At 34.9% G+C, this 17,404-nt stretch overlaps 1 protein-coding gene across 1 annotated transcript; it reads left to right on the forward strand.

Annotated features, from left to right (window-relative positions):
• Positions 1–5,573: 5,573 nt before the first annotated feature.
• Positions 5,574–6,598, forward strand: LOC127091526 (E3 ubiquitin-protein ligase RHA2A). Its single transcript, XM_051030194.1, has one exon. It carries the CDS (start codon positions 5,809–5,811, stop codon positions 6,301–6,303), a length of 495 nt encoding a protein of 164 aa, XP_050886151.1. The 5' UTR covers positions 5,574–5,808; the 3' UTR covers positions 6,304–6,598.
• Positions 6,599–17,404: the final 10,806 nt, after the last annotated feature.

Genomic DNA, 17,404 nt, shown 5'->3' on the forward strand with positions numbered 1-17,404 from the left:
AGCAGTCGAAAACAGTACACGGTATCACTATTCACGAAAATTTGAAAGCTTGTACGAATTCCATGGAGAACTAATCCCTCTGATTCGATCTGCCGTAATTTAGGTTCCAAAACTTGAGATTATTATAATGTTAATTTTAGTTTAATTCCTTTCAATGATATTTTGTGTTCTTGTATGCTTAATTTGATTGCATGAAATATATTGGTTCAATTTGGTTGATTGTATGATCCTAACATAGGCACGTCACGTTTTCTTAATTCGTTTTTGTGTCTAATCAATCATGTTTGCTTAATCCATGAAAACTTATCCCATTTGCTTAATTCGGACAATAGGATCATACATCTCACAAACTTCACCGCGCTTGTTATTGAGTTTGTATCCAAATAGGAATAAATAATCCGCTTAGGGTATTAAAATTATATTAATCGATGATAGTAGGAACTAAATCGGTAGATTGAATTATTTCATAATCACTTATTTCATAACAGCTTATTTCAAGAATTGCTTTTAATAATCACTTTTTCTTAATCGAACACCAAACCAAACAACCCCCTCCCCCTTAATTCGATTTACCTTTGGATAATAATAATCAAGAATCCTTGTGAGAACGATATCCAAGTTAAAATTGTCGTCGTACTACGTTTTGAAAAACACTCGTTTTGACCCGCGCGCGACAGCGGATCAACTCACATGACAATGGTCTTACCAAAGCACTGAGACTGATATGGTAATGATACATGTTTAAACCAGGAAATGGGAATAGCCATGAAGGCGTCAACCCGGGGAATAACCATGAAGGTGTTAACCCTAAAAGGAAATGACTATAATGGTGTTTAAAATAGAAAGGAAACTTGTCAAAGCCAGAGACTACATGACAAAGGTCTTACCAAAGCACTGAGACTGATATGGTAATGAGGAAAACAAAAACTTGTCAAACCCTGAGACTCACATGACAATGGTCTTACCAAAGCACGGGGAATAATATGGTAAGGAAGAGAATAACCATGAAAGTTTCAATCCAAGGAATAAACATAAAGGTGTCAACCCTAAAAGGAAATGATTATAATGGTGTCAAAACCAATAAGATAGAGAGCCACGTGGGGCAAGTTGCAGACTTTACAGTGAATTGGCATGAAATTGCACTAAAGTCTATGAATAGAAATGAATACTCTTAGCATCTAGGGTCTACATCATGTGCATAGAGGTACTCTAGACAAGGGTAGGGAAGATCCCATCTCATCACTTTCTATTGCTTAAGGCTTATGACATGTAAGCCTAGTCAATGACTGACAAGTTGTTGAAGAAGGTTCTCAAAGATGCTTGTGGGGATGAGTCAGATGATTGACTGTTGAGGAAAGATGTGTTCCATTAAGGTTCTTGAACTTGTGAGGAGTTTGAATGCTCCAAGGTGACAAAGGAAAATCCCATTAAGTAACCAAGGGACTTATGATCACTTGACAAATACAAAGGGAAAGAATAACAGATGAAGGGATTTAGTAGATCCAATGTGAATTGGATCAAGCCAAATCAGAGGAAAGGATTGATGAACAAATAAAGATGCATGATCATACAAAACTAACCTAGGGTCTCATTGTTAGGTAGCCCAAGAGAAAGCCATGTGGGTGCAAAGTGTAATATCTTATGTCTCATTGTAAGGTAGCCCAAGAGAAATCCATGTGTGTGTAAGAGTGTATTAAACCTAAGCAGATGCATGCAAGAGGTATAAAGTAGATGAAACAACACACAAGCTCAAAAGCTCAATAGGGACAAGGGCAAGTTAGAGTTCCACAAGGTCTCAGGGCCAATGTCATTCCAAGTCAAGCAAAAGGCCTTAATCCTAAGTCAAAGTCCAAAATCCAAAAGGTCTTCAATACTCCAGATCAAGCATAGGATTAGAATTAGGTCCAAGTTACTTTATCATATTTTCATTCATTAAGTTTTAACAGTCCAAAAGTCAAATAAGATAAGAGCATTAAATGAATATAGATGATGTGATGATTACTGGGACATAAAATAAAAGTGCATTAAGTAAATTACAAAAAATTAAATGACTTGAATTAAAAGCAATAATGTAAAGAGAAATGATTAACGTTAGGAGTTAGTGGTTAGTTAATGATTTCAGGATAATTTAGTGTTATCTTAAGCAATCGTAAGTAGACTTATGTAGAAGTCATACCTATCTGATGTCGGTAAAAAACAATGTAGTATCAGACATGTTAGAGAATTAAAATTTAGATTTTAAATTAAGTGATATGCAAAAGAAAAGCTTCCTTTAATTTGTAAAAATAAACATTTTCAAAAATAGATTTAAGAGAATAAATGTGTACGCGAAAGCGGGCGTTTATGAATTTAAAATCCAATGTTAGACGTGCGAAAGCCGGTAACATCTTTAAACTTAATTTTCACCTTAAACTTTTTAATTAATCGAAAGTAATTAATTTTCAAAAACAAAAGTTTTGCACTTTAACACATTGAACACTCGAAAGCGGCAATATAGATTTTATGTTGAAACTTGGTTCCGGCTGCGCGAAAGCGAATAATTCATTTAAATTAATTCTTTTTATTAAGAGAAAATATTGTCTCGACTTAATTAATTAATTTGACACTTCTACAATTACTGTTGATCGATGCAAGCCATATTCTGGTCTTCTTTTTATTAAATCTTCAAAACCAACTAGTTTTGAATTCTCTCTTATCAAATTTCAACACCTTAGATTTACATGGCAACAGTAGATAACAATAGGTTGATATTTGGTCCCTGTGGGGCCGATGATCTTTTATATTACTACGATATTTCCATGCACTTGCGGAGAGCATCAACTACCAGATCTTAATTATCATTTAGATGCTCTATGTGGAGCGTGCCAACTATGGAAAATTAGTAAAACCTATTTTGAAACAAAGAACATTGTCTCTACCTCTAGACCCTTAGAACTATTTCACATTGATTTGTTTGGTACTATTAGTACTGCATCAATCAATGGGAAAAAAATATGGACTTGTCATTGTTGATGACTTTAGTAGATCGACTTGGGTTAAATTCCTCAAAACCAAGGATTAGTCATATGATGTATTTAGTGTCTTCTGCACTCAAGTATAAAATGAAAAAGGGTAAAAAAATTTAAAAGTAAGGAGTGATCATGGAGGAGAATTTGAAAATGAACCTTTTGAAAACTTTGGTGAAAAATATGGAATCCTTCATGAGTTCTCTTCCCTATAAATAAAATGGAGTTGCAGAGAGGAAGAACAAATCCTTACAAAAAATGGCCAGAACAATGATTCATGAAAATAATTTGTCAAAGTACTAGATATTATTAAAGAAGCATGGAGAAAATAAAAACCCTCAGTTCCATACTTTAGAATCTTTGGGTGCATTTCCTATGCCCACATACCAGATTTCCATAGAAAGAAACTAGTCGATAAGAGCTCGAATGACATGTTTTTGGGAGTCAGTGACATAAGCAATTCATACAGGCTATATAACCCTATATCCAAGAAAATAATTACAAGAAAATACGTTGTCTTAGATGAAAATGGGAGATGGATTTGGAATGAAGAAAATAAATTTGAATGTGTAGAGTTAGATATTAATGAAAATGAAGTAGATACAAGTGACAAAATTGAAGAAGGAACAACTCAAGCCAGTGATTAAAACATACTTAAGGAGCTGGTGCCTAGAGGCACATTAACCATTGGAGAAGCAAGTACTTCTAACTCGAACTTAAATCAAAGGAGAGTTAGAAAACATCCATCATACGTTAACAACTATAACACTTCTAATGAGGATATCAACTCTGATGAAGAAATGATGAACCTAACCATACTTGGTCCTTATGTCAATGAAGATCCTCAGAAGTATAAAGATACTTCAAAGGTGGATGTGTGAAGAAAGACCATGGATGATGGAATCAGTGCAATAAAAAGAAATCAAGCTTGGAAGTTGACATTACTTCCAAAAGAGGCAAAGGTATATGAGTGAAATAGATCTATGAAACAAAAGTCAATGAAAGGGGAGAAATAGAGAAACCCAAAGCAAGATTAATTATTAAGGGCTACACTCATAAATATGAAGTGTTTGCACCAGTGGCTATGTGGGATACCATAAGAAGTGTATTGATAGTGAAAGTTATCAAGAGATGGAGTTTGTACCAATTAGTTATAAATAGTGCTTCCCTTCATGGAGATTTGAGTGAATAGTGTATGTTGAACAACCTTTAGGCCATATAAAGAAAGGAGAAGAAAACAAAGTGTATATAATGCATACATAGACTAGAGCATGCTCCAAGGGCTTGGTACAATAAAATAGAGAAGTACTTCGAAAATCAAGGCTTTGCCAGGTGTCAACACGAGCACATATTGTTTGTGAAAGAAGACAACAATGGAAATTGATCAATTATTAGCACTTATGTAGATGATTTAATCTTTACAAGAAATGATAACAATATATTCAAGGGTTTCAAGCAATCTATGTTGAGCACCATGACATGAATGACTTGGGAAAGATTAGACAATTTATACGAGTTGAAATTGTGCAAGAAAATGAAGGTATATTCATGTGCCAACAATGATATGTCGAGGAGATACTTGACGGGTTTGGTATGAATGAAAGCAATGTTGGGTGTCCAATTGTGTCAAGGACCATTCTATCAAAACAAGACAAAGGAAACAATGTGGATCCTACTCAATTCAATCATATTGTGTGAAGTGTAATGTAACTAACTACCACTAGGCCTGACTTGATGTTTGTAATTAGCATGATAAGCACGGATACATGGAACATCATGTGGAAACTAACATAATGGCTATCAAAAGAGTTCTAAGGTATCTAAAATGAACAATTGAGTTGGGAATTCAGTACAAGAAAGGGGAACACTTTGAATTAGTTGCTTACTTAAACAATGATTATGAAAGAGATGTATATGACATGAAAGGTACTTTAGAGTATGTATTCATGCTAGGGTATACTGCAATATCTTGATCAACAAGAAAGAAATCTTGTCCACAACTAAACTAAATTCATACTATAACTCATTGTGTGTAAGGGCATATGGTTGTAGCGAATTCTAGATTGTTTAGGCCGAAAGGAAGGCAACTGCTTAATTATCTTATGCGAATCATGCATAAAAGGAGCAAACATATAAATATCTTGTTTTCTAAGAAACCTAAATAGAAAAAGATGAAGTTGAATTGAGGTATTGTGTCTCACAAGATTAACTAACGGATATAGTGATAGACTGTGATCCTCTTCCATCAATAGAGTACGCTGTCACACAATTAATATTTTACCATATGATCAAAATCAAGTGGTGGAGATTTAAAATTTTATAAATAAATAAAACTATCATAACAAATCCAATTATTAAGATCACCCTCCAATTACTATTTCACTACAAGAAATCCATTTTCTATAGTCAGAAAGCCTCTCTAAATTTGCTTGTTTTGTAAGCTTTATATAAGTATTTTTAACCTATGAAATAAATTTGAGAAGTCTTAATTTTCTGTCCTAGCAAATTACCTTTATGTCCTAACAAATTACCTTTAAGTAATCTATATATAATTTTCCAATGTACTTCAAATCACACTAATTTAAGTTTGATAAAACACCTAATCAATTGATTAGTATTGTGAGGTAGACTCTCCCTTACTCTAATGTTAATTAGCGATTCCCCCATCACATCAAAGCATCGTTTATAACTCCGATAGAACCTCTTCTCTTCTCACAATCCACACAAAAACGACACGCTCTTCATCCTCTTCTCTCAAATTTCTCACACTTTCAATTCACAAATACGAAATCAAAATCAAAGAATGGGTTTGCAAAACCAACTAAACGACGTGTCGTCGGATTCAATTCCACTTCTTGTGTTGATGCACATCGCCACCTGCGTCAACTACATCCGCACGATGCTCCTCGCTCTCTTCCAATCCATCGGCCTCTCACGTCTCCGAACCGATCAGATCGTCGACGACCACTTCTTAGCCGCCGTCGGATCAGGTCTCGCCGGAATCATCCTCCTCTCCGATCAACTATCTCTCAACAACCAACACTTCTACACATACGAAGACGCTGCTTCCGCAGACAACCACCGCTGCGTGTTTTGCCAATCAACCTTCGAAAACGGCGACCACGTCCGCAAACTCCCCTGCCGCCACGTCTTCCACCGCCACTGTCTCAACGGTTGGTTTCATCGATACAACTTCAATTGTCCGTTGTGCCGGTCATCGCTTATCTCCGACGAGCGCGTGGCCCTCACCGAACGCCGTGTCGGTCGCCAACTCATCTCGTGGTTTACCCTTCGCTGATGCGTCGTCGTTTCGTCTCTCTCAGTCACACTCACTCTCCATTTTCGTCAAATCCCAATTTTACCCCTTCATTTTTTTTACATAGTCGCGGTTTTTCAGTAATAGGATAAATTTTTCATTTTATCTTTTTATTTTTAATTACAGTATTGAGTTTTTTTTATATATAATTGTGGTGGTACTATTTTTGGAAGGGGTGTCTCTGCTGTTTGAGAAACCCTTTTTTTTGAGATGATGTAAATTTTGGACTCCTTTGTGTTCATGATTAATAATGGAGACAATACCAATTTTATGCAAATTAATTATATAATGCCAAATAATAAATTGAGGTAAAAAAATTACTTTAGAAATATAAAAAAAAAATAGACATCTTAATATTTAGTGTAATTTTGATTAAATTTTTGTGTCTTATTTAATCATGTTCGTGAAAAGAGTTCTCTATTTAAAATTGAACTTTTTATCATTATTTGACAGTTTTGGTCTAAAATCAAAAAAATCTTCTCCAAAAAGGTGAATTTTGGCTTTAAAAGTTGTGAATTTTTGCTTCAAAAGCGGTTTGTTTTTTCTTCATATTAAAAATTGAGGCAATATATTGAATCAATATTTAGAGCTAAAATTGTTACACTAAGCTTTTTTAACTAATGAAAACTATATTAATTGCTTTTGTTAATAGACCTTATTTTCTTATAGACCCTCTCTTAATTGTAAATCTACCCTTTTTTTTTACTTTTCAAAATAATATCCTCATTTTTTTCTTTTCTAAATAATAAAAACTATCCTCTATTTTTTTAATTTTAAATGTTATTTATAATTTAGTATTATAAAACTATACCATAAATAATTATGTTTCAATCCATTGATAATTAATGGCAGATTATATTTAAAAAGAAATATAATGTATGATTGATTTTTTGTATTTAAAAATATTTTTTTAAGTAAAAAATAATAAGAAATAAGAAATAGAGGAAGCAACCATATATGAACCTTAAATAGGTGATACAACTGAGAAAAATAAAAATGGTTTGTAAGTAAATATGCTGAACAAAAATTCAGTAAATTGCAAGATTGATAAATAAATATAAAAGATCATAATATTATTATTATAGATAATAATTTTCAACAAAGAGATAAATAATATTTTGTTTATTGTCTTAATATTTCCCAGATCAAGATCTCTTTTTGGTGAAGTTGAACAAATAACCTATTCAGATATAATAATCAACTTTCCTGTTGTCTATGTTATCTGTGCATACAATTTTTTTATACAAGAATCCAATTTATTAAGAAAATTGATTGGTTATTCATAATTTCTAAGACTAAATAGAAGCATGTTTTGAATGATTAATTGGACCGATTAAACTCTATCCATCATGAAAAGAATGTGGTCATTCCATTTAGCTAGCTCAGTCAATAATCTATCTTCTATGATTTAAAGAGGACGATTTCTAGGATTTCTTTTGAATATAGATACTCCAAAATAGTTAAATGATGTATATCCCTCGACGAATCCATCATATTTGCAATGTATCTCAACTTAGATCTAGAACTATCTCCATCATAAAACTTACACTTTGTTTGACTCATGCGTCGCTTATAATTTAAACCATGTTCTTAAAAGAGATGATCGATGACTTAAATGTTTTTCCTTATAGTTCAAAAAATATCATAATTTCATCTATCTAAAAATGCGATTGGAAATGACTATCTTGTCAACTTAACATAGTTAATTGTTTACTAAGTACCTTTTTAACGATACAAAACACTAAGGAAGAAAGGGGATCTCCTTGCCTCATTCTTCTTGAGTAAAAAAAATTACAACTTTTTCATTTATCATAATTGATAATTGGTTGAGTTGAAAATGGTAAGAATTGAATCACAAATTCAATAGAAAACGTGATTTAAACTCATTTCAATTAAATTCATGCAACATCCCACACTTTGTATTTTGTATATTTATTTATATTTATAAGTTATTTGTCAATTAAAAAATGATTTTTTTTTCAACTCAAAACAACAAAGCAAACATCCTATTTACAATATAATCATTTGAATTTATGAGGAACGAATGAGGTGTGGGGTTTTTGTAAGGACTAGTTCCAACATGAGCCTAATATGTACATTGTATATCACTATTATACTTTGTTTGGTAGCATGGAAAAAATTGAGAGCAACGACAGAAAATGAATATAAAAAAATTAGGCACGTGTTTGTTGGGTAGAATACTTTGCATATAGAAAGTTATTATTTACAAAAACAACAAAAAAAATCTTATTATTGTCCTCTTCAATTTCAATAAATAAAATATCTGATGTTAGATATTCTATATAGAGAACTTTTTATTAATAAATAGTAAACTTATTTGCTCATAAGTCATAAACAGGTATCACTTTTGAATTTAGACACTAAAAATGATAGCAGCCACTTATAATAAATGAATAACATACTCTCAAGTGGGCTAAAACATGGCTTATATTTAACAAATTGTTAAATATAAGCCATGTGTAAATTATTAAACTCATTTATTATATTTTTTAAACATAGTTTTTTTTATATTAATAATGCTAATTTATTTTGAAGATGAAAGTTAAAACTAGATGTATTAATTATAAATGATATTTTTAAAAAATGGACATCTAAAATAAATATTAAATTCACTATTCATTTTTATTAATATATATATATATATATATATATATATATATATATATATATATATATATATATATATATATATATATATATATATATATATATATATATATATATATATATATATAGAAAAGTATGGTTGAGCACAAGAAAAAAGAAAAATAAATTAAGAGATTATTAAATGATAATTTAATGATAATATGTATATTACAATGAGTACACAATTATTTTATATAGTGTTAACGAATAACTAACAAATCCGGCCTACTCTGTTCTCTTTAAAAAAAAAAAGGGTGTCTACTCGACACCACTCCAATTCAATTAATAAATCCAATCTTTAATCCTCAAATGGCAAATTTGGCTAACAAAGTATAACAATCCTAGGATGAAAAGTACAAAGAGAATAGAAAATCATAGGATGAAAAGTACAAAGAGAATAGAAAATATTAACTACCATATAATATAACATATAAAGAATGACAGTTACTAAACTATCATGGGGTAGAAGAATAAATGAAATAAAATATGCTTAACTAATATATAAAAGCATATAATGAAGAAAAATATTAACTACATTGAATAGAAAACATTGTAGAAAGAAGAAAAATATTAACTACGTTGAATAGAAAACATTATAGAAAACCATAAATGACTAAACAAAAAATTGGAGATTCTTTGACAAAGAAACTTCAAATTTTTGATGAACTCTTGATCAAAATGACAAATAAAGAACATGGAGATCCATATATGATGTTTAGAATCAATGTGGACCTTTGCTTGCTTGATCTCTTGCATTGAGGGTCTCAAACCCTAATTGTGGACTTGGTGGGGCACATATGGACACACGCATTACCTACAAAAGAAACAAAGATATTATAGACATATTTTTATATTTTGGTTAGTAAATAAAGAAAACATAAAGTATGATACAATCATATATATTTGGTGATCTCTCACAATGCAAACTCAATGAATGATAGGTGAGGAGAATACCAATGTGTGATCTCAATGACAATGCAAAGCTATGAGATGACATGAGGGATCTTAAGGGTCAAAATTGGGGTCTTACAGCTGCCCCTATTTAAGGTCATTCTATCCGAAGATGTGAAGGTTAAAATCTTTGTATCAACGCGGTAGAATGGACTTAAATATTAACAACAAGAAACAAATTTTGGTCCCTAAGAGACCTCATGGTGCATATGATATGAATGCAAAAATATAATCTTCGTGGGGGATATATTGCCACAAAGGAAAAGAATCCGGAAGAAACTGAAAGTCCATAGGAGCACAATGCATTTCATAAGGAAAACTCACTGAGGGAACATAGACTCTGGGGATAATAAGCTATGCGTAGGTCAGGCCACGACTTAAAAACTAATGGTGACACGAGGGGATTTCCATGAAAATAAATCAATGGAAAGACTCGAACTGGAGAATAATATGCATGTATCGGGATACCAGCAACACAACAGGAAATTATCCGCTAGGGAAAGGAAGTTCGATCTCACAAGGAGATACGAATCTGGACTCAACTGGGAAAGTCAAACTTCAAGACATTAGTAAAAGAGATATATTATCTACTATCTGTTACTAGGCAGCTTAAAATAGAAGATAATACACTCGGGCAGAGGGACATCTGTTACCAGTTACTGGGCAACATATCAAGGATGATTCGTCGAGGAAAAAGAGGAAGAATAACCAACTACCAGTTACTTGGCAGCTTAACAAAGGTAATCAACCATAGGAAATAGTTATATTACCAGTTACTGGGCAATATACTCAAAAGGGAGGAATATCCATTATCAGCTACTGGGTAAGGATAACCTACTAGAGAAATGAAAAGTAGGATTTACATCTACCAGTTACTGGGTAGAAGACCAAAAAACAGGATTTACAACTAACAGTTACCGGGTAGAAGATCAAAAAGCAGGATTTACAACTACCAATTACTGGGTAGAAGATCAAAGGCAGGATTTACAACTACCAGTTACTGGGTAGAAGACCAAAGGGAGAATATTCTTTACCAGTTATTGGGTAACATATCAAGGATAAACTGTCGGGGAAAAAATCAATGAGAAGTTTTATTAACTACCAGTTACTGGGTAGATAAAAACGACCAGCTGAAAAAAGGATAAACAATTACCAATTATTGGGTAATTGAGCAATGATAATCTGTTGCCAAAAAGAAAAGATAACCCGTTGGGGAAACAAAAGTAAATTCGCTGGGGAAATCAAAGAAGTAAATTACCTTTTACTGGTTAGTGGATAAATTAACACAGGTAAAGTACTCAACATCAAGAAGGATATTACCAGTTACTGGGTAATAAACTCTCGGAGGACCAAAAGATCTATCTAGGTAAGAACCAAAAAGAAATAGTCAAACAAGACTCAACCTAATGAGGATATAACTCAAAGGGAGTGGTTCTGTCCAAATAATGAACTGGGGAGGAAACAGAAATAATAATCATCCACGAGAAAATAACTCAGTGGGGGAAGAATAAAGGATAAACTCTTTCTACTTAAGGGCCTGACACCCTACATTGAAGGAGGACAGACACACCACATCTGCATGAGGAAATGATATCACCAAAGCAGGGAATCATAAAAATCAGGCTAATGCGTAAAACGCATGATGAAATATCTGATGTTATGCTTATGCATGTATATGCATGAGTATGTATATGAATATGCTGACAAATGAGCACAAAGGATACAAACATGAAGATCCAATCATCACAACTAGATACTCGGCTAATCTCAACAAGATGGGAACACCAACTGGAGAACCTGCTAGGGATGAAAATAAATCTTCGAGGATATAAATCCTATCTTCAAATATTCAATTCCCTGGGGGTAGTACATAACCATGTACTCAAGAAAGGCTGGGGATATCACAATCCAAATTCAATGCTCAACTCTGGTTGGGGAAACACATGGAGAACATGCATCCGACCAAAAACTGCTGAAGACTCAGCGCTCTGAGGAAATAAAGAATACACATATCAGTAGCAGTCACGGGGATTAAAACAAATCCAACTTTAAAACTCGACTCTCAGGAGAGGAGGAATAACTTCTAAGGGATAAGCAATGATTGACAAAGATCTTTCTTAAAGCTTAAACTCTCTGGGAGAGGAGAAAATACAACTTGGGAATTCACATGAGACGAAAGCACTACTGAAGATAAGAGAGATCTGTTGAGGATCCACATCTTAAACCGAGGGATATATATATATATATATATATATATATATATATATATATATATATATATATATATATATATATATATATATATATATATATATATATATATATATATATATATATATATATATATATATCAAATGGGAGACATCCCTACAGGGGACGACTACATCAATACTGCTTAGAATCAAATACTGTTTGAATTGGGAGATCTTTCACCAAAAGAGGAAACTCTGCGGGGAATCCATGTCACAACAAGAGGCAAAACTCTGAGTGGGGAACCGGTGAGAAGATAAACTCCAACTAGATATTTCATCAATCAAGATCAACTCTATGGGGATTAAAATCCGTCAGGATAAATTATCCGTGGGGATTATCTCTAACAAAGAAATGAACACCGCACGGGGATGAAAAAATGCAAACATATTCCTCAACAGGAAAACAATCAGTCATAAGACCCTTCTTGGCGGATTGAGAAATAAATCAATTCCAAGGTACCAAATATCAACCAGACCTGCGGGAACTCACTAAGGGAGAAACAATGCCACGACTATGTAACGACCAAATAAAGGTGAGCTAGGGATCTGAAAACCAAATAAAGGTTTTAACTAGAGATCCAGGGTTCAATCATAAAATATGCAAACCGATGATGAAAATCCATAAAGGCTCTCAATTGGAGAAAGATGATGAACTACAAGTAGAACAACACGTCAACTCTACTAGGGATAAACAACAAACTATTTGAGGAGCAAACACCTCCAAACACTACTTGAGGAAGGCAACAATGCTTCACACGTCAAGGCCTACCATTCTCAAATTGTTGTTGACATTCCTTTTTCGAATTCAATGTTCTTAAAGTAAATGGCTTATTATTTTGAAAAAATGGTTATTCATTGATTTATTTATTTCAAAAATTATCATCATAAAAATGCAATTTTATTAAACAAAAACAAATAAGAATAACAACAAATTGGATAAAGGCTCAACTTTATTTAATAGAATGGTAGTCCATAAATGACAGGACTACATGGATCTTTACAAAGTTTGAAAATGGTAATATACATGGAAAAAGGCTACATTTAATACAATGATCATTACCCTCCCTACCGACTTTGAAATCCAATTGTGCTTTTGAAGGAGAAGGGTGATCCAAAATGCAGCGGAATTTAAAAAATTTCTCCTTTAGTGATCCTTATGAATGGGCATGATCAGTGATAGAATCGTTACCTCTTGTGGCGATTGAAACCTTTGATACAGATCTATGGAGTGATCACGAATGTTGAACGATGACAACGCCTCTACTTAGTCCACACGAACAAATTCATTCAATCTCAGTGCTAGCTGCTATGAATGAAGGCTTTGAGTGAGAGAGAGAGAAACGAAATTGCAACTGTACAAATGCTTCTGCACAAGGGTTCTATTTATAGACCCACTTGTGTGGGCTGCAAGCTAAAAAAAAGCCCACTTAAGTGTATGTGGCCCATATCTTATAATATGCCAAAATCACTTAAGCGCGTGGTACCTTACCATATTTCGTATTCTACTTAAGTACACCGTACCTTACGATGTTCTACAATTCACTTAAATGCACCGTATCTTACGGCGTTCCTTAGTTACTCTATCTCTCATCAATCCGTCCTTTTGTGTGTGACCCTGTAGGTTTTCGCGGCATTGGCAATCATATTAAATCATGTATTTAACATAATAAACAATGAGTAGTATCTAGCAACACATCACTGCTACCCGAGACACAAAAATGTCATGTGATCTGACAAATCCTGTTGTGATAATACTTATGTGTACAATTACCCTTTTGCCCTTTGTTGCAACCTGAAAAATGGAATGCAAAAAAAAACAACCGGCGACGAAAGACAGGAGAGTCGCCACCGTGCGTTATTTATCCCAAAGGAGGGAAAGGAAATGCTCGAAGTAAACCTGGAAAAAGGAAAGGACAAGACAGGGTCTCGCAACCAAATCTTGGGTTCGGGAGTCGATTATGCGAAGGGAAGGTATTAGCACCCCTACGCATCCGTAGTACTCTACGGGATCCACTTTTGTAGTTCTTGTCTAAAGGGTGTGGGTTTATCTAATGTGTTATTTACTAAAAAAGGGGGGTCAAAAGAAAATGACTCGCACGGATGTCGCATCCACTGCATACGTATCTCATCTGAATATGAGAATCAGAGTCTTCGTAGCTCGGCTACCTAGGGGTTAAAGGGGAAGTGTGCTCGGTAAGACATCACGTCTTATGCCTACGTATCTCATCTGGAATGAGAATCAGAGCAAGCCGTAGTTCGGCTAACTATAGGGTTATGGATTGGGTTTTGGACGAACGACGTTACTACGTAATCTACCGGATGCTCGACCTTTGGAGACTTACTCGCCTGTAGTAGAAGGAGTTAACATGTTCTTAGGAGAAGAAAAATCAATGAATTTGTTTGCGTTTTAGGAACGCTCAGGCAAAAGGGAAATCCTAGACGAAGGAACCTGCATAAAGTAAACACACAAACCATTGCCTCCTATCGAGGTCTTCCAGCTAAGAAAACGGTAAAAATACGGGAAAATGTAAAAGTGCCACACGGATAAAGATCCGAAGTAACAGTAATTAACGGAACAAGGAAACCCTGAGATCCTCCCAAGCTAACATCATCAAAGAAAGTGAGTCAGTACAGGTAATTGGAATGAAACCTCCAGACGGTATCCCACAAATAAAGTGGAACACCTGGCAAACCATCTCTGCAAGAGTCATATGAGCCCTCACAAAACAAAACTCAACAAACAGGTTAGAGAAACAAAATAGGGTAACCAAGAGTTTCCCCTAAATCAAAATGTAACCACATGAATCATGCCATTAAAATTCACAAAAAGCTCACAAAAAGCAACCAAGGGTAGGAGGCCTAAAGCTCTTGTCAAACACATAAAGATTATGGATATAGGGCAAACCTGATTGGAGAGATCGGTTGAAATCAAATGGCACGGCTGGATTTGCAAACCAATGTTAGGGTTTGCTTGAGCTGAAAGTGTGTGAGTCAGAATGAACCTTTCAGAGTTGCCTGGAGGTTGCTGCAGATTAATTCTCACTCTCTCTGTCTAGGTTTCTCTTCAGGTTTTGTCCAGGGTTTTGTTCCAAGGAAACCTCAGAGTGTTTTGCTTCTCTTCCTTTTTCTGCCTGTTCTCCCTCTTTTATAACCTGATTTTCATGGCTTTGTGGGCTCAAATGAGAGAGGTCCAAGTCCAAGATTTTTCTATTATATTTTATTTATTTATTTATTTTTGCTTTTTTTTTTTCGTTTTTTTTTTCATAACACGTGGGCTTCGCCTAGCGAGCATGACAGCTCATGAACAAACCTTTGCTCCTTTAAGATTAATGTTTTGACTGACGAATAGACCCCTACTGGAAGTAACTCAAGTCTTTCCCTTGTGTTGACTGATCATCTAAATAGAACCCACAAAGTGTCATGGATGATGTTCAAGCTTCTTGGAGCTAATCCCGATTGACATGATGAAATGCAATGTATCTAATGTTAAATGACCTATAAATGAATGCATGAATAAGGAGGGAAAATTTTGGGGTGTTACAGCTGCCCCTATTCAGTCATCAGCTAACCCGAGCAGGATGAAAGCGAACAGCTTATCAGACAAACAGGGTGAGCTGTGATTGAATACCAAAGACAGACCGAAAATTTGCCCTCCAAGAACACCACAAAAATGCTGAAATACACCGCGCTGTTTATTTCTCTTCCGATCCTCTGGCTGAATCTGAATCAGTCTTTTGACTTAATCTGGAGTTTCGATCCTCTGGCTGAATCTATACTCAATTTAGTCCTCTGGTTGGATGTTAATTTTGATCATCGGGCTGGATACGGTTTCAATCTTCTGGCTAGATCTTCTTCGATCTTCTGGCTAGATCTTCTTCGATCTTCTGGCTAGATCTCCTTTGTTTCGATTCTCTGGCGGAATCTATTTTCTTTGATTCTCTGGCTGAATCTATTTCGATCTTCTGGCTAGATCTGAATTGTTTCGATTCTCTGGCTGAATCTATTTCCGGTCTTCGGGCTAGACCTGACTTCGATCTTCTGGCTAGATCTTCTTCGATCTTCTGGCTAAATCTGAATTGTTTCGACTCTCTGGCTGAATCTATTTCCTTTGATTCTCTGGATGAATCTATCTATTTTTCGGTCTTCGGGCTAGACCTGACTTTGATCTTCTGGCTAGATCTGGATTGTTTTGATGATAAATTCCCATCATCAGGATCTCGCATCTAGGCATGCGCTGGTTGACCCTCTTTTGAAATCTACAGTCTTCATGTTAGATATGCAGCTTCGAGAATATTCCACTTTTTGGGCTTCGTACATATTCTTCAGGCTAGAACATGTTGTAACGACTCTTCGATTAGACTTTGTTTTTTTAATGCGATCCGCGGGCTGGATCCTCTTGTAGGTTGATTTTCTGTTGAGCTGTCAATCTATTCCTCCAGCTGGCTTGCTAGGGAAATAACGCTCGTAGTCGACTCTCTGGCTGAATCTTCGAAATGACCCTCAGGATGGATCTCTGGAAAATGATTCTCAGGTTGAATCTTCAAAATGACCCTCATGCTGGGTCACACACACACTTGATCCTCTGGCCGAATCTCATGACTTTGGTTGTAAAGTAATTTTTCAGTCTGCTTTGAAGAACCTGTTTATCAGCTTATGTGTATGTTTGATATGCATGCAAATGCAAATGTTATACATGGTGCAAAAGAAAAAAGAAATCTGCTTGGGGGAAGCAACTCTGGCAGGGAGCGGATCGCTGTATCAATCCTTGAATGCTCTGTGGGGAACGATCCATCTGCCGGGACCGGGGAGCCACCGAAAATAAATCGGCCTTTTTTGAAAAGTTGACCTTGCTGGGGAAGTATCAACTATGGAAACTTTGCTTGCCGAGGCTCTGCGAGGAGAGTCTGTGAGGAAAGCACTTCCTAGGGAAATGTCGTAGGAATCGACCTTTGCTGGGGATATGAACTTGCTAATCGTCCTCAGGCTGGGGATTAAAACAAATCTGTTAAAAAAAATAATCTGCTAGGGACGAGATGAACACTGGGAACACCACCCTCTTGTCTGTTGGGTATGCGACTACTCCGCTGTTGCTGGGAAGATACAGTCTGGCAATGTCGACTCCAGTGGGGATATACAGTCTGGATATTGTCAACTCTACTAGGGATATACAGTCTGGATACTGTCAACTCTATTGGGGAACCTGCTTTACAGAG

The sequence above is a fragment of the Lathyrus oleraceus genome, chromosome 6 (genome assembly GCF_024323335.1).
Source record: "Lathyrus oleraceus cultivar Zhongwan6 chromosome 6, CAAS_Psat_ZW6_1.0, whole genome shotgun sequence".
Taxonomy (NCBI): Eukaryota; Viridiplantae; Streptophyta; class Magnoliopsida; order Fabales; family Fabaceae; genus Lathyrus; species Lathyrus oleraceus.